Source organism: Panicum virgatum, chromosome 9K (genome assembly GCF_016808335.1).
Source record: "Panicum virgatum strain AP13 chromosome 9K, P.virgatum_v5, whole genome shotgun sequence".
Taxonomy (NCBI): Eukaryota; Viridiplantae; Streptophyta; class Magnoliopsida; order Poales; family Poaceae; genus Panicum; species Panicum virgatum.
The window spans coordinates 12,350,659-12,373,214 of record NC_053144.1 but is presented as its reverse complement, the minus strand read 5'-3'; the positions used below and the strand labels follow the sequence as shown (position 1 = coordinate 12,373,214).

At 44.5% G+C, this 22,556-nt stretch overlaps 3 protein-coding genes across 3 annotated transcripts; 1 reads left to right on the top strand and 2 right to left on the bottom strand.

The window, feature by feature from the left end:
- Nucleotides 1–2,364: 2,364 nt before the first annotated feature.
- Nucleotides 2,365–6,279, top strand: LOC120648366 (glutathione S-transferase T3-like). Its single transcript, XM_039925129.1, has 2 exons — nt 2,365–5,353; nt 5,433–6,279. Exons 1-2 carry the CDS (start codon nt 4,973–4,975, stop codon nt 6,021–6,023), a joined length of 972 nt encoding a protein of 323 aa, XP_039781063.1. The 5' UTR covers nt 2,365–4,972; the 3' UTR covers nt 6,024–6,279.
- A 621-nt stretch (nt 6,280–6,900) lies between these two features.
- On the bottom strand, nt 6,901–7,920 carry LOC120647712 (putative nuclease HARBI1). The gene has a single exon (XM_039924571.1). The coding sequence runs from the start codon at nt 7,918–7,920 to the stop codon at nt 6,901–6,903; it is 1,020 nt and encodes a 339-aa protein (XP_039780505.1).
- A 6,950-nt stretch (nt 7,921–14,870) lies between these two features.
- On the bottom strand, nt 14,871–22,090 carry LOC120648365 (CSC1-like protein RXW8). The gene is made up of 12 exons (XM_039925128.1): nt 21,846–22,090; nt 21,681–21,745; nt 20,505–20,864; nt 19,612–19,758; nt 19,298–19,361; nt 18,982–19,191; nt 17,834–18,028; nt 17,452–17,750; nt 16,868–17,144; nt 16,465–16,737; nt 15,790–16,023; nt 14,871–15,369 (listed from the first exon to the last, which is right to left on the bottom strand). Exons 3-12 carry the CDS (start codon nt 20,783–20,785, stop codon nt 15,070–15,072), a joined length of 2,280 nt encoding a protein of 759 aa, XP_039781062.1. The 5' UTR covers nt 20,786–20,864; nt 21,681–21,745; nt 21,846–22,090; the 3' UTR covers nt 14,871–15,069.
- Between the last annotated feature and the right edge of the window lie 466 nt (nt 22,091–22,556).

The window sequence follows — 22,556 nt, the reverse complement described above, 5'->3', positions numbered from 1 at the left end:
TCACCAAAATCACAAACAGTGGCCTAAATGGGGCCATGTTCCTTACAGTATCGGATGATATAGGAAACCGTTCGAGAAAATTTTTGTTTGGCGTAGCACTGGCGTCAGCATTGGTGACATCGTCCGATGCCATTCTTTCGCTGGAGGCGATGCTGACATATCCTCCCACCCTTACGCCAGACGGAGGTTTATGTGAAAGGGCAAGCAACAGACCATTTGGATATCAAGCTTCTAAGCAGGCGAGTGATGTGATGGTTTGGTACATGTGAATAAATTGCCAGATTGAAGCGGAACGAAGAAGTTTCATGCTTAGTCTTTTAGGTTTCTTTCTTTGTTTTGTAGCTTTTGTTTTATGCATCATTTGAGGTTTAGAGTCTAAAAACTCTTGTATGTTTTTTGGCTGTAGTGAATGATCAAGGCCGGAATTTTTTTCCATAATTTAAAAATGTATGAGCATCAGTACGTCCACGTCGACACTGGACGCGTGTGGCATACATACATGGATACGGTCACCGTCCGTTCCGTGGGCAGCCCGGCCCGCCGGCGCTGGCGCGCGACGTTGACGCGGCAGACCGACGGGCGACGGGGCAACCGCCGCCGGGCCTCGAGACCGGATCGAGCACAAGAGTTGTCGACGTTGCCGTTGCTGCGCACCGCACAGGTGGGCGCTGCTACAGCGCGCCCGATGGCTGATCTCCTCATCAACCGGATCGGAGCGAGCGCTGACCGGTGTCCGGTGGTCTGCTAAATGCCCCCGCCCGGCCCGCCGTTCGCATGGCGCGCCACGCGGCGACGGATCGACCGGCCGGCGCGGGCTAGATCTCCTCTCCGATCCTCCCGGAAGCAGAAACTAACGCGAAGGCGGCCGGGGCGTCGCTTTCGCAGGAAGCGCCGCGCCACCTGCCCGGTCTTGATCATTACCCTCGCGCGGAGGTCAGGCCTAGAAACGGCCGGACCGGCAGGGGTCGAGGTCAGGCGCGTGCTATATATGGCAAGCCCATGTGGCCGTGTTCTTCTCCGATCCCGACCCCGCTGGTCGGGCTCGTGCCGTCCACGTCGCCGGCTCGCTGCGCGATCACCACCGGCCACCGGTCGTCTCGTCCTCCTCCCCCGCCAGGTCGCTGCGGGGATGAAGCCGACCTGACCTCCGGCAGGCTGCAGGCGCGCGCGCGGCAACCGTCTTTGTGGAGAATAAATAAATTAAATTAAACAACCAGCATGCATGCTCGGCTCGATCGCCTGATGCCTGAGGGATCGGATCGGCCGATCATCTGTTGACACGTGGCAACCTGATGTGATGATGCCGAAGAAATCGATCACGGTGACGGTGAGGTGAGGTCCCTGTGCCACTGCCTGCCCAATAAGTCGATCAGGGCCGGCGTACCACACCAACAAGGTAGAACTACCTGGAGGAGGCTCTGCAGCGCTCGCGCGCTCACCCGTGACCGGTGTACTTTGCGCGACACACGTGTCACGGGAGTAGAGTGTACAATGTTGCGGCTAGCTGTTACGAGTGGCCGTAGATCGCCGGCCAGGTAGTAGCCTCACGCGTCGTACACCACCAGCTCCAGGTTGGTCGGCCAGCGGTCGGCGCCGACGGCCCCCGCTACCCCGTAGTCCTAGGATCATACGGAGTAGCAGCCAGCTGGACTGTGTATATATACCAACACACTCGACAGATGGAGCCCCAGACGAATAGATCCACGCTGGCGGCGTGCCATGCATCGGGCTCAGCTAATCAGCGGTCGTCACTTCGTCAGGACTCAGGAGAGGTACCAGCGCTCGATCTCGGACAGCGGGTGATTTTCCTCTCTGGGGTAAGCTTCTCTCTCTACGATTCTCTACTTTTAGAAAGCTACATATAGTATATATATTACTTTTTAGACAACTATCAGATGATATTTTTAAACATAACTATTAGATGATAAATTTTCAGCACATCTTTAATGATACTTATATATAACTACTTTAATAATGTCATAAGTAGATAACTTATATGCAAATTTTGAGGTTATTTGCATTAATGACATAGGTGGGTATTTACACGAAGATTAGTGGGTTACTTTGGATTTTTTTATCTATCATGGCAGAGGTGGGTAATTTAGATACATGTTTAGGGGATTACTTTAGTCTATTCATAATGGCAGGGATGTATAATTTATTAGAAAAGATAACAGACAGTGACTATTATGATTACGATTAATGGCCGGATATTTCTGATTTTTGTAAGAATTTAGGCCATGTTTAGTTCCCAAAAAATTTCTACAGTACACGTCACATCGAATCTTTGGACGCATGCATGGAACATTAAATGTAATTGAAAAAATAACTAATTACACAGTATAACTATTTTATACGAGATGAATCTTTTAAACCTAATTAGTCCATGATTGGACATTAGTTGTTAAATAATAATGAAATTTGCTACAGTATCAAAATCCAAATTTTTCACGAACTAAACACGGCCTTAGTAAGAATAGTTGGCCAGGTGCGGTCGAACACCAGGGGCAGGCCCAGAGGGTATTTATGTGTTTAGGGTTCGATGGTAATTAAGAACACACTTGCCAAAAAAAAAAGTAGTGTTAAACCAGTTAGTTTTTCGTAGGTTTTGGATTTTGGATACCCACTCTTCCAATCTCTACGAGGATCGCGTCTTGGGGCTTTCAACTTTTGATCTTTTGCTCCTGTCAACGTCGGGGGAGAATTAAAGGACGATCCGCGAGGTGATATTGTGCATTCGGCGATGTACTCATGTAACATTTGTCGGACCCTGCCTCCTCCTTTAATTTCGGTAGATAGCTACTCTGATGATTAGGGTTGACTCTTTGACTTAGTATAAGGGGAGGAGCCAGGAATTTGTTTTTTCATTATTAGGAAGTGCCAACCATGTTAATCTATAGAAAAATTTAATCAAAATTCAAATGTTCAATGAAAATTTGGGGACCATAGGGGGGCCAGGCCCCTGCCCCCTGTCTACGCCCCTGTTAGTATATGTGCCCATTTTCTGAGTAGGACGCACGATGTATGTTGAGACCAAAGCACATATTGATCTTTGTCCTGATTTTTTCGATCTCAACATGCATGATCAGTATGCACTACTGTAAAACGTTCATAGGGATAAAGTTCCATGCATGCGCCCAAAAGGGGTGTGTGTGCATGCACGAAGGCGATCGTCTACGTCGATAGCATGCATGTTTCCGATCGATCAGTATACTCCTACCCACGCATTGCATGAGGGGCCCCAGGTGAAGTCGCACGTTTCCCGGTAACCTAAGAGCATCTCCAAGAGCTCTTGTATATTAGATGATATAGCTAAATAAACAAAAAGAAGTCCAAAAACCCCCATCCAACAGATCTTGTATCGATGTCCTTTTGTATCCGAGTTTTGTATCGCTGGACCTCCGCTTTGCATCTTTGGCCAGCGCTGGGCGCTCGGCATCCCCCGCCTCCCGCGCATTGACCTCCGCTCCCGCATGGATTTGGGCTGCTCCCGCGCCGGTTGCTCGATTCCACGCGCGCAGCGCTTCTTCCCGTGCGTATTTGGCCGCCCCTTCTTCATCAGCACTCGCGCATCCGCCAGTGCCTTCCCAGCCTGCGGCACCTCTTCTACCGGCGCAACCACTCGCGTGCCCTCTTCTGCCGGCGCCTCCCCTGCCCTGCGGGGTGCCGTATCCTCTTCTGCCGCCGCCATCCCAACCTGCGCCGTATCCCCCTGCCCTCGTCTGCTGCAGTCGCGCGGCCAAGGTAGAACAAACCGGCGCCGCCTCGTTCCCCTGTCTCGGTGCCGCTGTCGTCACCATGTCCTGGCCGCCGCGTTCCCATGCCTTAGTGACTGGAGAACCTGTATTCCGCCTCGATGCTGCTGCATGGTCATTCCCTGGGCAGCAGGTCGCGCAAGGATTTGAGGATCAGGAGGCCATACGCGATGACGGAACGGAGTTCGCCGACGACTTGAACACTGGTAATCAATTTCTGGTCATATGGTTCTCTGAGATTAGGAATTATTGATGTTCTTGGTTAACGAATTTGTGATGGGGTATGGATGAGTAGCAATACCTGGTAGGGATAGGGTGATTGAATTATGTTGGTTGCTATTCTGTGTACTAGCCACATAAACATGACTTCTCTGAGATTAGGAAAGGGGTGATTGGTCGTAGGAGTAGGTCAATGCGGCCGCCGCATTGTTCCTGAAGTAGTAGGAGCAAACCTTTTGTTACTAGTAAAGGGGTGATTGGTTTTCCCACGATTGCAGAGTCACTACCAGAAATCCCTAGACGAGCTTTGGCAAAGCAATTTGTTTGTAGTTTTGTGACCCGATGTGCTATCTGATTTCTAGTTAGTTTAATATGTTATTTATGAATCTTGAACTGACAATCTGATACTGCCATGCTTGTGTTGCTGAAACTTTTCGAAGGCTATTTAATGCTGCTATTTAATTTTATATGCATGTTGTTTTATTATCTTTATGTACAAGCATTTCAATCATAGTATGCTATACCATGATTATCTTGGCATTGTATATATGTGATTTTATCTCCTGTATGTTGTTGACCTGTCTGCTGCTCGATTTATCTCTAAATTCTGTATACACTTTATTCAGATTTAGTTTAGTAACAAGTAATTCCAATATGACATCATGGGGACTCCACACATATTTGATTTGGCATTTTGGCATCTCAGCATTCCTCATTTTTTAGATGCCTCATAAATATTCTTGCATTCCTTTTTTTCTGAGAGAGCAGGCTAGCAGTCCATGATTTGGCACTGGTTTACTAGGTTTTGTCCTGTTTACTAGGTTTTCCTGTTTAGATTGTCCTATTTTACCTTGGCTCTGGTAGGAATAGGGTGATTGAGTTCTGAATTTCCCTTGCTGTTGTATTCCTCATAATTCAGAAACCTATTAGTACTGAATTTCCCTTGTTGTTGCTTTCCCCACCATCATGTGATCTTGTTTATTGTTTATGGTCTTGTTATGGCAAGTGATATGGGTTCAGGATCATATTTTAGTGACCTCATAAATTTGCCTGTCCAAGAGTCTCAAGATCATGGTCCTGCAGTAGCTAAAGGATCCCAGGGAAGAACAAAAAATTTTAGAGATGATGAGGACAGACTTCTTGTGTCTGCTTGGCTAAATGTGGGCATGGATCCTATTCGAGGAGCTGATCAATCACAAACCTCCTATTGGGCAAGAATCTATGAATATTTCCATACTAACAAGTCATTCGAGTCAGATCGTACACAAGGTTCTTTAATGAATCGATGGTCCACTATACAACATGATGTCAATATTTTTTGTGGATGTGTGACCAGGATTGAGGATAGAAATCAGAGTGGTTGCTCAATTGATGACAAGGTAAATATATTCCTTGCAAACAAATAGTTGTCTTTCATGTGATCCTGTTGCAAATAAAAGCTTTCATGTCTATGTACATATTGCAGCAGCATGTGCATTGTTTAAGGCAGAAGACAAGAAACATAGGAATTTTGCCTTAATGCATTGCTGGAGAATTCTGAAGGACCAGCCCAAGTGGATGGAAAGACGCAAGCAAATTGGAGGACCAAAAACAACTAGTAACAAGAAACAGAAGACAAAGGAAAACTCATCTCCGTCATCACTTGTACCCGTACCCACAAATGCTAGTAGCGGTGCAAATGAAGCACCGGCTCAAGATTCTTCAAAAAGACCGGATGGAACCAAGAAGGAGAAAAAGAAGCTACGCCAACGTTCGACCATCGAAGCATTGGACTATCTTGCGGCAAAGATAAAAGATGCTGATGCTCTGAAAGATTTGAAGAAAGAAGAGAGATGCAACAAGGCCTTTGCTCTGCGGGAGGAAAAGATCAAGTTGGAGAGAGATCTGCAGGTGGAAAAGATGAAGTTGGAGAGAGAGAAATTTGAGTTTGAAAGAGAGCTGGAAGAGGACAAAATTATTGCTATGGATTTGAGCACAATGACCTTTGAGGAACAGCAGTATTTCCAATATCGTAAGAATAAGATTCTAGAAAGGCGTTTGAATATCTAGATTTCTTCACAATTTAGTTCAGGTGCAGTTATGAAACTATTTAGGTCAGGTTTAAGTTCAATTTAATTCAGTCTAGCGTTGTTTACCTTTGTCGGTCATGAAACTGTTTTTATCATCTGGATGCCCTGGCTACTTTTGTTTGCGAGCTATGGGTGTAACTATTTTGTTCCGGTGAAGGTTTGCTGCTACTTGAATCGTCTGCTGATCCTGTGTGCCCTCATTCTGTCAAAAGTGAACCTGTGTCCATGTGTCTGTCTTTATGATGTATTGTCAATATTAAAGGAAATATATATTACTCTTGTCAAGTATGAGTTCTGACAGCACTGTCATTGTATCTTAACTGTCCCTGCTTTTGTTCAATTTGTAGCTCGCTAACTTTTTCACCTTGTATTTGTGAAAGTGCCTACAAATGAGATATGTAGAATTTACTTGTCATGGACATGTGTGTCGTCATGGATACAGAGAGTTCAGAGCTCAGAGTTCTCTGCTCTGTGATTTGCTGATTTCTAGCATCTTAACATGGCTTAGGCTCCTGCATCTTGCTGCTTAGCTGATTTTGTAGCTCATATTTCTATACCATGACTGATAACACATTTTTGCCGTCGGTGAGCTGTTCTTTGACAGCTTTTGGTCCTTTATTTTTGTTGCAATCGAGAGCATGGCCGTCAATTTTGATGATAGGTTGGATAGCACATATAAGGCATCGTTCGACAAAATAATACTTCATCATGCTATAGTTATCAAAATGAAATATAAATTTTGAAGAAAAAGCACACTACTTAAGTAAGAGAAACGCTAACATACTTTTGTCCTTCACACAACTAATTATTTAACTATAGATAACTCTGCAGTTCAAACGATTTTCAACCTTGTCTAATTAATCAAGAGAGTATAAATCTGGGTGGTAATTCCATAGGTGCTCGATCAAATCTGCCTGAAGCCGAGTGTGGGTTTCCTTATTCTTGATGTTCTTGTAATTCTGAATGAAAGCTTCTAGTTCTGGCGCTTCATTATGGGATACTGTCACCTTTGCTCCCATGTCGTCATAGTCGCAATCATATTCATCAGTGTACTCATCTCTCTCATCTTCAACAATCATGTTATGCATTATGATGCAAGCCCTCATAATATTTCCTAGCGACTCTTCATCCCACAAGCGAGCCGGCCCACGAACAATAGCAAACCGAGATTGTAGGACTCCAAATGCCCGTTCAACATTCTTTCTACAAGCTTCTTGTGCCTTTGCAAAATATTTCTTTTTATTACCTTGAGGCTCTGGAATAGTCTTCACAAAAGTGGCCCATGAAGGATATATGCCATCTGCAAGATAATAACCCATAGAATAATCTTTTCCATTGATGTTGAAATTAACTTGTGGACCTTCTCCCTCAGCAAGCCTTGCAAATATAGGAGACCTTTGAAGCACATTAATATCATTGTGTGAACCAGGCATACCAAAGAATGAATGCCATATCCAGAGATCTTTAGAAGCAACTGCTTCAAGTATAATTGTTGGCTCCTTTTTATGTCCACGGTACATACCGTGCCATGTAGTAGGACAATTTTTCCAGCTCCAGTGCATACAATCTATGGACCCAAGCATACCAGGGAAACCTCTGCTTGCTCCAATTTCCAGTAATCTAGCGGTATCCTCTTCATTAGGCAATCTCATGTACTCCTGTCCAAAAATTTCAACAACAGCCACGGCAAACTTTCTCAAAGCTTCTAAAGCGGTACTCTCACCAATACAAATATACTCGTCCAAAGCATCGGCCGCGACGCCATAAGCTAGCAGTCGAAATGCTGCCACAACCTTCTGCAAACAAGATAGTCCTAGGGTACCAGCCGCGTTCCTCTTCTGCACAAAATATTCATCATGCTCCTCAACAGCATTCATTATGCGCATGAATACATGTCGTTTCATCCGAAACCTATGTCATGACACAATTTAAAAATTAGCTCCATTTATAAAGCAAGCTATTAAAAGTAACCATAAAAATTGTAGGCACAAATACTAACCTACGTCTAAAAGTCTTTGGTCCGAAAGTAGGTTTTTCTGAAAAATAGTCTTTGTAAAGAAGATCATGGTGTAGTAGTCTTTCACGATCCACAACATCATGCCCCTCGACGGAACCAATTCGACCCGGATGATTAAGCGTATCCTCAACTATCAAGTGTGCAGCACCAAGAATAGCGGCTTTCCTCTCATCATCCGAAGAGGAGGAATCAATTATTTCATCCATTACAAATGGATTGAATTCATCATCCGAATCCATACTCTACGACGTTCTAGTCCAAGCAAGATTAAAGATGGGATCAAAACACAGCTGATAAAAAAATTGCTTCAATGGAGTATAGAATGAAAAGGCACTACGTTGAAGTTATCAAGTCACGATACCTCAAATCAATTTGATCCAACTTCCAGCGTTGCCGAGCATCCAGGTCCAGGGGCCGTCGCCGATGGTCTTGCCCTCCACGTCCAGACGATGCAACTTGCAGCTCACGTCCAGACGTAAAGTTTCAAGGGGCAGTGGCACTCACGTACAGGGCCGAGCAGCACTCACATACAGGGCAGCGGCGGCGGCAAGAATCAGGGGCGGCGGCAAGATTCAGGGGGCGGCGGCGCTCGCGTCACACCTGAACTGGTCGATCTCGATGGGCCAATGATGGAATTGGTTGGTGTGGACCCACTTTTGAATATAGCAATCATATTTTACCCAGTCTCTTGGACTACTACATATAATTAGGTGCTTTTCTATTTTTACTAAAGGGTTACAATCTCTAAATTTAGCTAACAAAATAAAAGAGCTCTTGGAGATGCTCTAATGTTTCAATCAAGGAAGTAAAAAGGCTCGCAGTGGATAGAAAAAAGAATGACGGGGCACATGCCTCGTGGCTGAACACCGTGGGCCGATCTGACTGGGCGGCCCTGTGTGGAAGCAGCTCCGGCGCAACCCCACAGTGCTGGCTGCAGCTTTCAGAGAAAGGCCGGGACGATTGAAGGCTTAACGGAGATCTCTGCACCACCACGCCCGGCCCGGGCCAAATCCATGCATGAATGAATGAATGAATGCGACGGTCGGTCAGCTGCCCTGTAGTCCAAATCCGGATCGGATCAGAGTTCTGACCGCATGTTTTCATCACACATGTTTTCCTTCAGTTCTGGCCGCATCTCGTGCGCCGCGGTCTTCTATATATACTAGAACATTGCGCGGCCTTGCCGCGCAGAAATATGCCCTCCAGTTTAGGTTTATTTTAAAAAATTGAGCTGCAAAAAATCCGGGGGGATTTTCGTAAAATTGGTAGACTGCGGGGGTTATTTGGTAAATTTGGCGTCGACGGAGTACCGGTCGATTACTGAAAAGTTCAAGGGGTTTTTCATAAAATTGATGGACTTCAGAATCATTTTAACAAAGTCCAGGGTTTTTTTACAAAATTCATGGAGTACGGCACGATTACTAAAAGTTCAGGGTTTTTTTGTAAAGTAAGGCTCCGCAAAGTCCGAGGGGTTTTTAAAAAAATTGAAATGCAAAAAGTCTCGGGGGATTTTCGTAAAATTGGTAGACTGGGGGTTATTTGGTAAATTTGGTGTCGACGGAGTACCGGACGATTACTGAAAAGTTCAATGGGTTTTTCATAAAATTGATGGACTTCAGAATCATTTTAACAAAGTCCAGGGTTTTTTTTTACAAAATTCACGGAGTACGACACGATTACTAAAAGTTCAGGGTTTTTTTTGTAAAGTAAGGCTCCACAAAGTCCGAGGGGTTTTCCATTAAATTGATGGACTACGTGTTCATTTTAATAAAGCTCGGGGTTTTTTTTTGCAAAATTTACGTCCCTATCTATTTCTGACCGTCGGATCGCGATCCGACGGCCGATGTTTTCCGGCCTACGTGGCCCATCTCCCTGGCCAGGACTATACTAGAACATTGCGCGGCCTTGCCGCACAGAAATATGCCCTCCAGTTTAGGTTTATTTTAAAAAATTGAACTGCAAAAAGTCCGGGGGGATTTTTGTAAAATTGGTAGACTGCGGGGTTATTTGGTAAATTTGGCGTCGACGGAGTACCGGTCGATTACTGAAAAGTTCAAGGGGTTTTTCATAAAATTGATGGACTTCAGAATGATTTTAACAAAGTCCAGGGTTTTTTTACAAAATTCACGGAGTACGGCACGATTACTAAAAGTTCAGGGTTTTTTTGTAAAGTAAGGCTCTGTAAAGTCCGAGGGGTTTTTTAAAAAATTGAAATGCAAAAAGTCTCGGGGGATTTTCGTAAAATTGGTAGACTGGGGGGTTATTTGGTAAATTTGGTGTCGACGGAGTACCGGTCGATTACTGAAAAGTTCAAGGGGTTTTTCATAAAATTGATGGACTTTAGAATCATTTTAACAAAGTCCAGGGTTTTTTTTACAAAATTCACGGAGTACGACACGATTACTAAAAGTTCAGGGTTTTTTTGTAAAGTAAGGCTCCACAAAGTCCGAGGGGTTTTCCATTAAATTGATGGACTACGTGTTCATTTTAATAAAGCTCGGGGTTTTTTTTTACAAAATTTACGTCACTGTTTATTTCTGACCGTCGGATCGCGATCCGACGGCCGATGTTTTCCGGCCTACGTGGCCCATCTCCCTTGCCAGGACCGCGACGCGGTTTCAGTATTAAAAGATACCATCATACTACTACGAAGAAATACACTTGTTCTCTGGGGCGAAGCCAGACTAGAAGATCACCGGGGTCTTGTTTAAAATATGATGGGGTTATAAAAACAATTGATAACTATCTACAGTGATTGTCTATTAAAATCTTCTAAGTTCGTCGGGGTCGACAGTACCAAGTTGTACTGCTTGTTCTGCTGGCAGCTAGGAGAGTGATTTCCTCTCACACCAAATCAACATCAGCCAACTAATAGTATTTTTTCCCACGGCAAATCAGCACCTGGCAGCAGCCAGCCAGCCGAACACAACGGCACGCTGCTTCTGCTCTGTTGTGCATGTGGCAGTGCGAGCACGAGCGGGGGCGGAAGGCTGGCTTCTGCCGCGGAGTGATGATCCAGTAGTAGTGTCCTGGCGTCGTCGTGCGAAAGGTTGGTGGAAAGGAGATGGACGTACGAGCGCGTGATTCGAGGGAGCTCTGTCTGCTTCCTCCTTTCCGGCGGCGGGTGGAGCATCGGACGACAGGAGCACTTGCACGCGATCCCATCGCCATCGGCCGGCGCTCCGATGTAGCGACGCGCCACCCGCCGGCGGTGGGCCGGCCGGGAACATGAGTTAGCGCCGCCCTGGCTGCCACCGCTGGTACGCGCGCGTCGCCGTTGCGCACCCGTAAAGCGTACGAACTGCGGCTGTTGCACCCGCCGCCGACCCCGGCGGCCGCACAGTGCGGCGGTCTCCTCCGTCTCCGATCCGCTCGGCGGGGCCAAAGCCAGGAGCCCAGGACCCAGAGGTTTGTGCTTCCGAAAGAAGCGACCGTCACCCCTCTGGCTTTAAATGGGCCTGCGGATCTGTGAGGACCGTGGGCCTTAAATGGGCCCTGGCTGGCCTCTCATACATTTGCCGGTCTTCTCTTCTTGTTCATCCAGTCGCTCGGCCTTTTTTTTTTTCTGGTTGAGTGGTCGCAAATCCGGTCCAAAAGGATCGAGTGCGACGCAACCACATGTGTTTTGACGGATTTTTGGACGCCTGGCCGGCAAATGGAGGAGGCCGTTGAGAAAGCTTTGAACGAATTCGGCGTTTCCAGTGAGTTTCAAAGTCTATTCCGCACCACCGCTGGAAGGTCCAAAAGGCACCCACGTACTTCACGAGGAGGAAAATTACCACTCCTCATGAAACGGTCAAACGGCATTTCCACATGTACGTCAAGTCATGAACAAGTTGACAGTGCCACAAGCATAATTCATTCATGGATCGAATTTTGAACAAGTAATCTTTTACTAGTATAGCTTTTTTATTAAAGATAAAGAGGTGGACCAAGGAGAATAAGTGGTCGAGCGGGCCTCTATAAATGCTCAGCTCCGTCCGTCTTCCAGATCCAATCCTCCAAGGCTCCAACCAACACCACACAGCTCTTCGAGCTCGGAGACGAGTCCACGACCACGACCACCAGCGGATCGGAGCCGCCGTCTCTCGGCCGCCGACAGGAGCCATGTGCTACCAGGTGAAGTGCGGCACCTGCGGCAAGCCCACGTGGGCGGGGTGCGGCCGCCACGTCGCGTCCGTGCACGCGCAGATCCCCGAGGGCCAGCACTGCGCCTGCCGGGACTGGCCCGGCGTCGCCCCGCCCGTCGACAAGAAGGCCGCCGCCGCCGGCCCCGGAAAGGCCTCCGGCGCCGACGCGGTGGAGGGGTCTGCCGGTTCCGCGGAAGGCGGCGCTGCGCAGTGAGACGTGCGTGGTTCCCCGATGAAGGATGGATGATGCGGCAGCGCGTGTGGCCGTCGTGCTACCAACGACGCGCTGTTGTATTGTGTGCTGTAATTTCGTATGGTAGTCAATAGGCTCCGAGCTTAGGTGCGGATTGACTGAATAAATTAAATGTTTGTTGTGCTCGGTAATCCTGTACGTATTGATTATACATATTTACTCTCTTCATTTCAAATTATAATTCATTTAATTCAATAGACTTTTTTTACTCTAAGTTTAACCACTCGTTTTATTTAAAAATTTGTACAAAATATCACTTCTTTTGTTGACTTATTTTATTAATATAAAAATGTTTCAAAAATAACTTAAATTTGACTATATTTGCACAAATTTTGTGAATAAGATGGGCGGTCAAACTTGGGGTAAAAAAATCAAACTAATTATAATTTGAAACGGGTAGAGTAGTTTGTAATAGATGGCATGAAGTATGAGTGCAGCGCTACTTTCAAGATATGAAGAAAATATATACTTATACACAATATATTAACAAGCACACGATTTCACCAGCTTTAGTCAAAATGAACTTATGAAGTTTGGTTATTGGGATCATAGTTTGAACTTTGAACTTGGCGGATTGCTTTATATCATCCACAAAAAACTTTCCCAAAACCTTTGGTCGTTGGAGTCCCTTTTTTGCCAGAGATGTGTAAATAAAGAGCTCTGGGCTTTGGCTAAATTGATCTCAGAATTTGTCTACACCCGAGTTTAGAAAACCGTAACAGCCATGTGTTGTCCATTGGCGTACATTTTCTTTTGGTTTTAAACTCAGTTGGTCGCCGAACCGTGACTTTGAGGCCGATACAAGTCGTCCTCACACATAGTATTGCATACTACTATGCTCTTCTTCATCCATGGTGGTCTCGTCCTGAGTCCTGAGTCGTACAACCGTGAATTGCCAGCTGGTCACATTTTGTTCAAAAAGATTGACAAGCGCTTTTTTTTCAATTTTTTGCATATTTTGGACGTTTGCTGGTGGAGAGGTCGTCGTCGTCGAACTTCGACGTTTCCTGATCTCTTTGCCCTTTCTTCTCTTCCCTCCAGAGACTCTGATCGGCCCGGTCGGTGGAATGGAGCGCTCAACGGGAAAGGACCGCTCCCGCCGGAAGGTCAACGGGGTTACACGGCACGGGCAGGTTGACCGTGACAGAGCATCCAATCGGAACAATAAATTCGGTAGTACGACTCTCCCCAAGTGGCTTGTTCCACGAGAAATTAAAAAGGCAAAGCCTGAGGTAAGCGATGAGTTAGTTGGCTGGATCCTCTATGGCTTCGCGCGTGTGCATCCGTTTGTCCGAGAACTAACAAAGGCTGTCAGCATAGGCCAGCCGCACTGGACTGGTTGTATTCCTATCCCAGCCTCGGCTTCACAGGTCAAAACGAGCGAGGTTGAAAAGCCGCAAGCGTGCATAAATGATCGGCTCCGCCGTTCGCCTTCCGGCATCAGCCATCGGCCACATCGATTCAGATTTCAGGTAGCTTTCTTCTTCGAGCAGCGCGATAGCCTTCGGGGGGGACAGAAGAGGGGAAGCGCCGGGGGTGCGCCAACGCCAAGCCGTTGAAGCCATGTGCTACCAGGTAAAGTGCGGGACGTGCGGCAAGTCCACGTGGGCCGGGTGCGGCCGCCACGTCGCGTCCGTTCACCGCCAGATCTCCGAGGGCCAGCACTGCGCCTGCCGCGGCTGGCCGGGGGTCGCCCCCGCCGGCGACAAGGCCGCGGCAGGCGACTCCGCCGCCGGAGCCGCAGCGGAGGGGTCTTCGTCCACTTCCGCCTGCACCATCCTGTGAGGGACGCGGCGGCCTCGGTCAAGTCGAAAAGCACCGTGTTTGAACAAGTACATGGGTTTCTCGTGTGCTGGTCGGTCGTTCGTGACTTCGTTCTACATAGGATTGTGTGATTTGGGTCCAACGATTGCTGTCGTTTTCGTGTAACTTCGCTTTGAAATATATGGGTGGTTTTGTTCTCTCTTTGCCACCGACGCCATCCCGTTGTCTCTCTCCCCCTTCACACTCCCCCGTGTTCCCTGCCGGCACGAGCACGGTTCGGAGAACTAATTCCACGCACAGTTCAGACAATGGCTAGTATTCCCGCAGATTCTGGATGAACATACTGATTTTGCCACCGTGGACTGGCACCAACAACGAGAGAGGAAACAGCAGCCTACCGCAACCAACGTACAAAAGTAGGCACACAGCTAGGGGTGGTAATAGGTCATGGCCCTAGTGGCCTCATCACAGTCCAACAAGATCTTTAAATTTTTTAGTTCAAAATTATATATGATTATGGCCCGGCCCTTTTAAGGTCCCGTCCTTAGATTTTCTAGTTCAAAATGTTGGTGTCACCCCTACACACAGCTGAATAAACTGAAAGAAAAGGGAACACCACTGTACCCAAGGAGCGGATAACATAACCGAAGGTGCCAGGCAGGATTTGAAAGAAACAAATTTCGAATTCGATCCTAGTATATACCTCAAGGTCATTCGAGCGTCAATTGGCGCCTCAAAATTTGTACCCTTGCAATATATGATTCTCTTCCATTTGTGTATTTTCCCCCTTCCTATACGTGCTATGAATATAGCTTGTGTGGTTTGTCGGCCGTGAATTTACATGGGCGGGCGGAATAATGCGCTATACAGCTAGTTCTCTCCTCTGCGGTCTCAAAACCGAGCCGAGCGATCTCACCGCGTTCCGCAGCCGACTAACAGGAAGTCCGTCCAGCGTTGGGTGAGATAGGTCATCATTGGCCCTTTCTTTGCGACTCGATTCACCGGAAGTGCCGCTTCCATCTTCATCTCTACCAACAGAATGTACTCCTTCCAAAGGTATGTCCTCGGTGTCAGAAAACTGAAAGTAGGCCTTATGAAGACGATGATGAAGGTCCTCTGTCCTACCCATTTGCCGATCTTCAATGTCCATGTCAATTAAATTCTGTGCAACCAAGAATCAAGTGGGAGAGTATTTCAGTACCGAAAGATTCATTTCAAGTGGCTAGTAGACAGTGAGTTAACAGGGAACTTGGCCATGGAAAACAACAGAAACATAAGTTAAAAGCTCACATTTGAGAGAACAATCAAGGTAAACAGGTAAACCGAACAATAAGGTCGTGCATGACTCCTTGACCAACTTTTGCCTAGCCTATGCAAGGAAATTTTAACTTTTGCAACAATTCTCTCGCTTTTGTTAGAGAGCCACATGGAATTTCCACCCAAAAATGGTTCTCTTGCCATTGCAAGGCTAGGCAAGGATGGGCAAGAGTTCACCTTTGAATCCTTCAGTGGAAACATACGTTAACTTCTACAAGCTACTGAAGAAATTGTACTACTGCTCAAAAAAAGAAATTGTACTGACCTGTGCAGGGAAAGACTTGAATAATGGAAGATGGCGCTTTCTGCAATACTGGAAGAACAAAAGAGTAAAGATGATAAGAGGCACAGTGAAGCCTGCAGCTACTGGGGATTTTTTTAGGGCAAATACACCAAGACAGATGATCTGAGTCAGGACTAGAGAGAATATTGTAGCATTATGTGCAATTGGCCAATATAGACCACCTGTGTCGTATTTTGTGCAGTAAACATTGAGGAACTGAAAAGGAAGAAATTGTGAACTCGTCAGTTCAAAGAAGACAGAAAAAATACGTCAGTTCAAAGAAGACAAAACTTTTTAGTAAGTTTTTCTGTTTAGTTTTAATACACTTATGAGAAATGAGAAAACAAAAAAGTTTGAGTTACTAGTCACTCCAGAAATTACAAGAAAATTTTGCTACGAAGCTCTTTTCTCCTAAGGTAACTGCAAGGTATGTGTAGCATAAACAGAAGTCATGAAAGCATGTGCTGATATTTTTCATAACATTTCCACCAAAAATATGAAATTTGGAGAATTTATGCCGTCGAATTTCCAGGTTTACTTGCTACAGAGTATAAAGGAACACGTGTCCATGATAATCTATTTTCATGATAATAGTCATAATTAGGCATATACTTGTGTTTATGGACTCCAAGAAAAATTTCATCCCTAGTTTCTCACCTGGTTGCGATACACAACATAGCCGAGACAAAAGTATAGCAGTAAAAATGGCAAGATTAGAGGTGCTAGTACAGAGAATGTGAAGCCCAACAATCCAAACAACAGAACTTTAGGCACTTCTGTGTGATAGGGAAATGAATAAAGAAGATCGTCTTCTTCCATTCTCAGAATATATCTTCTTATGAAGTTCCATGTAAGACCAAAGAGTTGCATAAGTTCTGATGATAGACTAGCCCATCCAGAAGTAAGAACATAGGTTGTAAAGAATGTAGCCTGAAATGGAAAGGAAGTCTTTAGAAAGTTGCAATGAGTTACTGAAGAGAAAATAAAAATGAATATTGTGTACATATTAAAAGGCGTCATCTTTTTGCCTCCTTCCAAAATAAACAAGTAGGTGATTCACCTGCACAGGTACTGCTCTGGCCAGCTGCATAGAGATCTCCTTTGGCCGTGATAAAGCAATCACTTGACTAATTGCAGAACCAGACAAAACATTGACAAAGAAGACATTCCAAATGGTGAAGTATAAAACTTTACAGCAGGCACTTTTCTTCCTTTCACTGTGAGAGATAGGCCCCTCTAAAGTAGAAAATAGCATCATGGTTGGGGGGACAGTATACAAAAATATTTGCAAGATCACACTGGGAAGGTATCCAGTTATTAACTGCATCATATAGTTCCTACAAACGAAATAATAGTCAATATATGTTGCTGAACTGACGAATAAAATACTACTACACAATGCCTGAATGGAAAGCTAGCAGTGACTATCGTGATTCACAGGAATTATTTGCTTAGTTGTTTTCTCCCCATTTCACAAGTAAATAGAAATCATCAGTTTGAACCACTGCCTGCCTCTATTACAATGTCCTATCAGGTGCTCAAGGTAGAGTTATTCTAACAAAAGACAAAAATACCACATCTATATAAGAACAAGTTTTTATTTGAGAAAATAAGAGGTAAATTGTAAGTATTTACAGAACTTACTTTTCTAATATACCTCTCAGGAAAGGGAACCTCTGCTGCAGCTGCTCCAGCTGAGTCAAACCTTGTATAAAGGTCACTGGCATAAGAAATAAAAACATGAAAACAATAGAACCCCCAAGTGTAGCTATGTGCCGAATCCAAATTTGCTTGTAGGGTAACCAGAGATTGGACCAATAAATGTCATCACGTTCTGGAGCCAGACTAGTGACCCATCTCATAGGGTTGGATGTCTGAAGAATTTTTGCTACAACAAGTGCTGCATACCGAGTTTTGAAGAATATGAAAGCAGCACCACATTCCTGTGATAAAATTCACACATAATAATTACTTATTACAGTAATCTATTAAGAATAGTAAAAATTATGATTGTTCCTAGTTTGACCTCATCGGTTGAGCTGAAGGTTGAATCATTCACATCAGGTATTTCGCTCTCTTGCTCGAAGTCAATGGGCAGCAACTGGAATGAATTAGAAGACGCTCCACAAAAGCTACATTGAAATGTAATGGATCTGCATCTCTGATCAACTGTGGTACCCTTGAAATGTCTGAACTTCCTGTAAACCTTCTTTGCACCACTCTGCAAATAATAATAAAATAAAATTGCTACTACAAACAGGAATAAAATATGGAAAGATGCAGTGACCCTTTTTATTTGAAGTTTTTCATATAATTCCACATTCATATTAGAGACTAAAAGGACAGAGGAAAAGAACTACCATATACAACACATAAATTCCATTTGTCGCACATTTCAGTTATTCCACAGCTTCTGTCTCATGAATATTAATTGAATTTGAATTTCGCCCATTAGAACAATCATCAAAAGACAGCAGCCATTACAACTGTAAACCCATAGGAGCATATTTTTTAATTAAAGACTACATCATTTAGGAAAGGCAAAACTGCTGTGTAAAATTGCAAGGATTATGGACTAGTCAATAGGATATTGCATTGGGTCCAGCATGAATGTGCTGGACAGGCTAATTGAATATGCATGGATACTTTTGCCTAAGTACATGTGACATTTTTGTTGGCCAGTGGCGAAACCACAGCGGATTGTAATCCTGTTTTTATCTGATTTTGATAAGCTCAATATCTCTCTACAAAAAAAAAACTATGAATAAGCTAAGAAATAACATTGGTGTCCCAATGACAAGCAGCCACAGGCCCCAATGTGACTCTCATTATATGTAGTGATCCAGTCGCAAAACTTTGTCATGTTGCTGATCTGATTCCAAACAGAGAAGGGGCTTCAATTCAAGCCTATCATAGAATTATCATATTATTGTTTTATATTATTGAGCTACACATGCAGAAATCCATATTACAAATTTGGCTATGTACCTAATGGATAAGCTATATTACGTTGGAAGATCTGATGCCCTTTACTTATAAATTATCTTGAGTGGATAAGCAACAGCATTATATTGGTACTCTTATAGCAGCCAGCAGGGTTGCATTTCCTCATGTAACCAAACTAATTTTGCAACTTAACATGATACATTATTTATGACTACAGCTATTGCTTACCACAATTTTCTGAAGTTTCCCAACTTTGTAAACAACTTGATGAGATAGGTAACTTGATGCATGGTACTTGGTAAAGAAACCCTGAACGGTCCTGCTGAATGATTCTGTACTTGATTTTGGTATTCCTCGGACAAGGACAGTAAAATGGCTAGGATTGCTTGTTGCTCGAGAAATGTGACACAACCTAAGCCTGGAAATGTGCTTGTACTCCTAAAGAAATAAGTCAAATAACGAATGAATAATACAAGTAATTTCTTATCATACAGTAAAAGAACAATGCTTATCACTTTTTAGTAGCCAAACTACTTGATCTTACCAAGTACAGAAGCACGCAAGCTACAACAGATATGATGTACAATACAACACAATGGACCCAGAGCCTGCAATTATAGCTAGCATGTTAAAAAAAATCCAAGGGAATCCATAATTTTCTAAATGTATGCGTCAACAATTCATTGGTCAGTACAAGTATAAAGGTAGATCTAATTAGCAGGGCCATAATTAATGATAGCAGTACCAAGTACAAAAAATATATTTTAACACAAAACTAAAATATATATTAGAAGGTGTCATGCGTAACAACTGAAATTAACCACCTTATAACCAGGTAAGATAAGTTTTAATACTTACCATCTCGATCGTTCTTGCACATTTCCAATTGTAAATGTCTCTAAGGATGCCGAGGGAATCCGAACATGAAGCATATCTTGCCCAAAATAATTCAACGGAAGGACTCCAAATATACAAAGAATGGCAGCTAAAGAGAAGATGCGTATGCTGTTGAAAATAAATGCATCAGCAGGTCCTGTTGTACACTGGGAATAGAAAGAACTGAAAAACTACAGGAACACAATATGGCAGGGGACGTGAAAGTATCATATTAAATAGTTTTGCTATGTCCTACCGAGATCACAAGTTTACTTCCCTTTTAGTTTACTTACAGATGTTTAAAAATTCAGTTAGAAGAAAAATAACCCACACATCCACCAAGACTTATGACAAAACCGCCTATGCCATAGAAGTGACTAAAGTAGAGTAAGTGAAACAAATATACTTAAATAAATAGCTATGCATATTCAATGTAACAGGTATTCAGAAATGTTTAATTCTTTCATTTTTCCAGTCCAAGATATCGGACCGTGGCAAGAATGATGGTACAAGGTCTAGCCCTGTGTGACACGCTAAGCAAGCATACCGTGTGAATGGTATTAAGGTGTTTGTTATATTTGTGTATCATAATTTTGTGTGCACTGTTTTGTTTCACTTAAGTTCCCAAAGTTACATTAATTTATAACGTTTTCTATATAACTTTATCCACAATTAGCAGCAAAAGGCAGTGCAATTTGAAAGCCTCAATAGCAGACTTGTCATTCTCAAAATAGTGTAATGAACCTTCCAGACCAAAATACAAGCTGACTGATTCAAGTAACACCAACACAAACAACTTAAAATCTCATGCAGCAACTTTTAAAACTAACCAGAAACTGAAGAAAAGCAACATGTTAAAGTGAAGATGCAAGTACCTGAATACTATAATTCTATTGAAAACGACAGCATCCAGCCCAGCAGCATCTAAGATTTCATCTTCTGTGCACCGCAGACTTTTGACAATCCAGCTAGGTGATGGAACAAATCTCTCCAGGATAAAAGCATCACGGAGCCGGTTGCGCTCCTCAGCAATCCTTCTCCCAAAGTACACCTTAACATTTTGTGGCTGCTTCCTTAGAATGGAGTACAGTGACAGAAAAAGTACACAGAGGCCAATGTTGATTCCAGCAGAGGCAAGGAGACCACCAACTTTCATCTCTTTCTAAAACATGTATCTGAGATCCAAAACAACTCCTGTCATCCAAATATGAGAAGTTTCATGATCGTGTTTGTACCTGCAGAAACAGAGTGGTTGTTGAAATTTCACATTTACAGAAGTCATACAGAAGTGAACTGTTAATTTTGCATATATAACAGGGTATAGTTCTATCTGTTCAGTATCTGTGAGTTCTGCATGAACATTTAGCCAATGTTGGTGATCCTCCAAAAACGAGAAAAGTGTTTATTTAAACAAATCATGTAGTGAGATTTGCCATAGGTCGACCGCATCACAGAAAAGTGCAGAATGGAATATCTGACATATCTCACGGGAGACGTGAAGAATCTAAAGGGAATACAGAACCGGCCTTTTGTCAGTTTGTGTCAGAAAGGACAAAAACGGGAATCCCTAATCCACTTTTTTTTTTTTGAAAGAAAATCCCTAATCCGGCTATGTTGTAGTAACAACTGAACTACAGCGTTCATAGCGTTGGCTCGGCATCCAAATCTCTAAATCCAGATATGTTTATCTATATCTCCCCAAGTTTTTAACTGAAAACCAGTTCCTTAACCAACCAGAACAGCCCACTCCGCGGTGTCATACTACAGGTCATCTTAACCAGTTGGATGCTGGGAGCCTAGGATACTCAACCAAAATTAAGAAAACGTAACCCCTAAGGCACTGGATACTCAAAATCATCACCAGGATCGCAATCGCCGCACCCGTCCAATTTACGGGACAGCGTACATTACTAGAAGAATCACGAAACGAAGACATCAAACCGGCACGGCGCCAATGGTGTCCACACTTTACTCTCACTCCGCATGAAGGAACTCGGAATCCCTCGAACCGATCCTAATATCAAAAAACACCGCGAGAGAAGCAGACTTACCTCCAACACCCGCCTCTCGCAGGACTGAATCCGCCAATGCCGCCCGAACTCGACTCGGCAAAACCCTACACCACCATCGAGGAACACCGAGAAAGTCAGGGGAAAAGGCGGAGAAACTCTGAGAGACTGGAGCCGTGCGCGGAGCGGGGCAACCGAGGCGATCACCTCGAGTCGAGCCGAGCGGCGACGCCCCGCCGACGCCGATGGCAATGAGGAACTGACGGAGAAGACGCGCGAAGCGGAGAGGCGCGGCGATTGGATTCGGGCGGGGGTTGGGCGGGCGGGGGGTCGGGGGAGCGATGGTTATAGCAGTAGGAGCAGTTGGCGATCGGGATTGGTCTGGTTGGTGAGATCGGAATTGGAAGTTTCGATCGGAAGGAAAGGATGGCATGGAGCAGGATGGGTCTGTGGGCCAGACCACCACCGGAGGAAAGCGACAGAGGAAGATTTGGCGCATGGGGTCTGGGAGTCAAAATGCTCCCACGGGAAAGTGGAGGGACGGAGGCGGGCCCCACTGCCAATGGGACGGCAAGGGAGACGTGGCGGGCCGTGGTTGGCCGAGGCCGGAGGCCACAGCCGCACGGGATGGCGGGGATGTTATGAGGATATTGCTCTAAAGGATTACTCCTAATCATGTAGCGTTGCCAGTATAGTGGTTCTTCTGTCACCCTGTATTAAACAGAAAAGTACAATTTCGAGCAAAAAGGTGAGAAATTAAGTGTGGATAGTTGGCATTCCACGATCGAAAGGTGAAAAGAGGTTATCGACTCTAAAGAAGTTGGTGTTTCTTTTACTTAAAAAACTGAGACGTTGGATGTCTACTCGACAGACTCCTTTTTCTTTGACAATTTTGGAATTCACAATTTATGTAAACGG

Coding starts and splice junctions, on each gene's coding strand:
- LOC120648366 (XM_039925129.1), top strand. CDS start 4,973: ATGGCAAGTGATATGGGTTCAGGATCATATTTTAGTGACCTCATAAAT. Junction 5,354..5,432: donor GTTGCTCAATTGATGACAAG/GTAAATATATTC, acceptor GTCTATGTACAT/ATTGCAGCAGCATGTGCATT.
- LOC120648365 (XM_039925128.1), bottom strand. CDS start 20,785: ATGAAAGTTGGTGGTCTCCTTGCCTCTGCTGGAATCAACATTGGCCTC. Junction 19,362..19,611: donor GTGCAAGAACGATCGAGATG/GTAAGTATTAAA, acceptor CTATAATTGCAG/GCTCTGGGTCCATTGTGTTG. Junction 18,029..18,981: donor GGAAACTTCAGAAAATTGTG/GTAAGCAATAGC, acceptor TATTATTTGCAG/AGTGGTGCAAAGAAGGTTTA.
- LOC120647712 (XM_039924571.1), bottom strand. CDS start 7,920: ATGAATGCTGTTGAGGAGCATGATGAATATTTTGTGCAGAAGAGGAAC.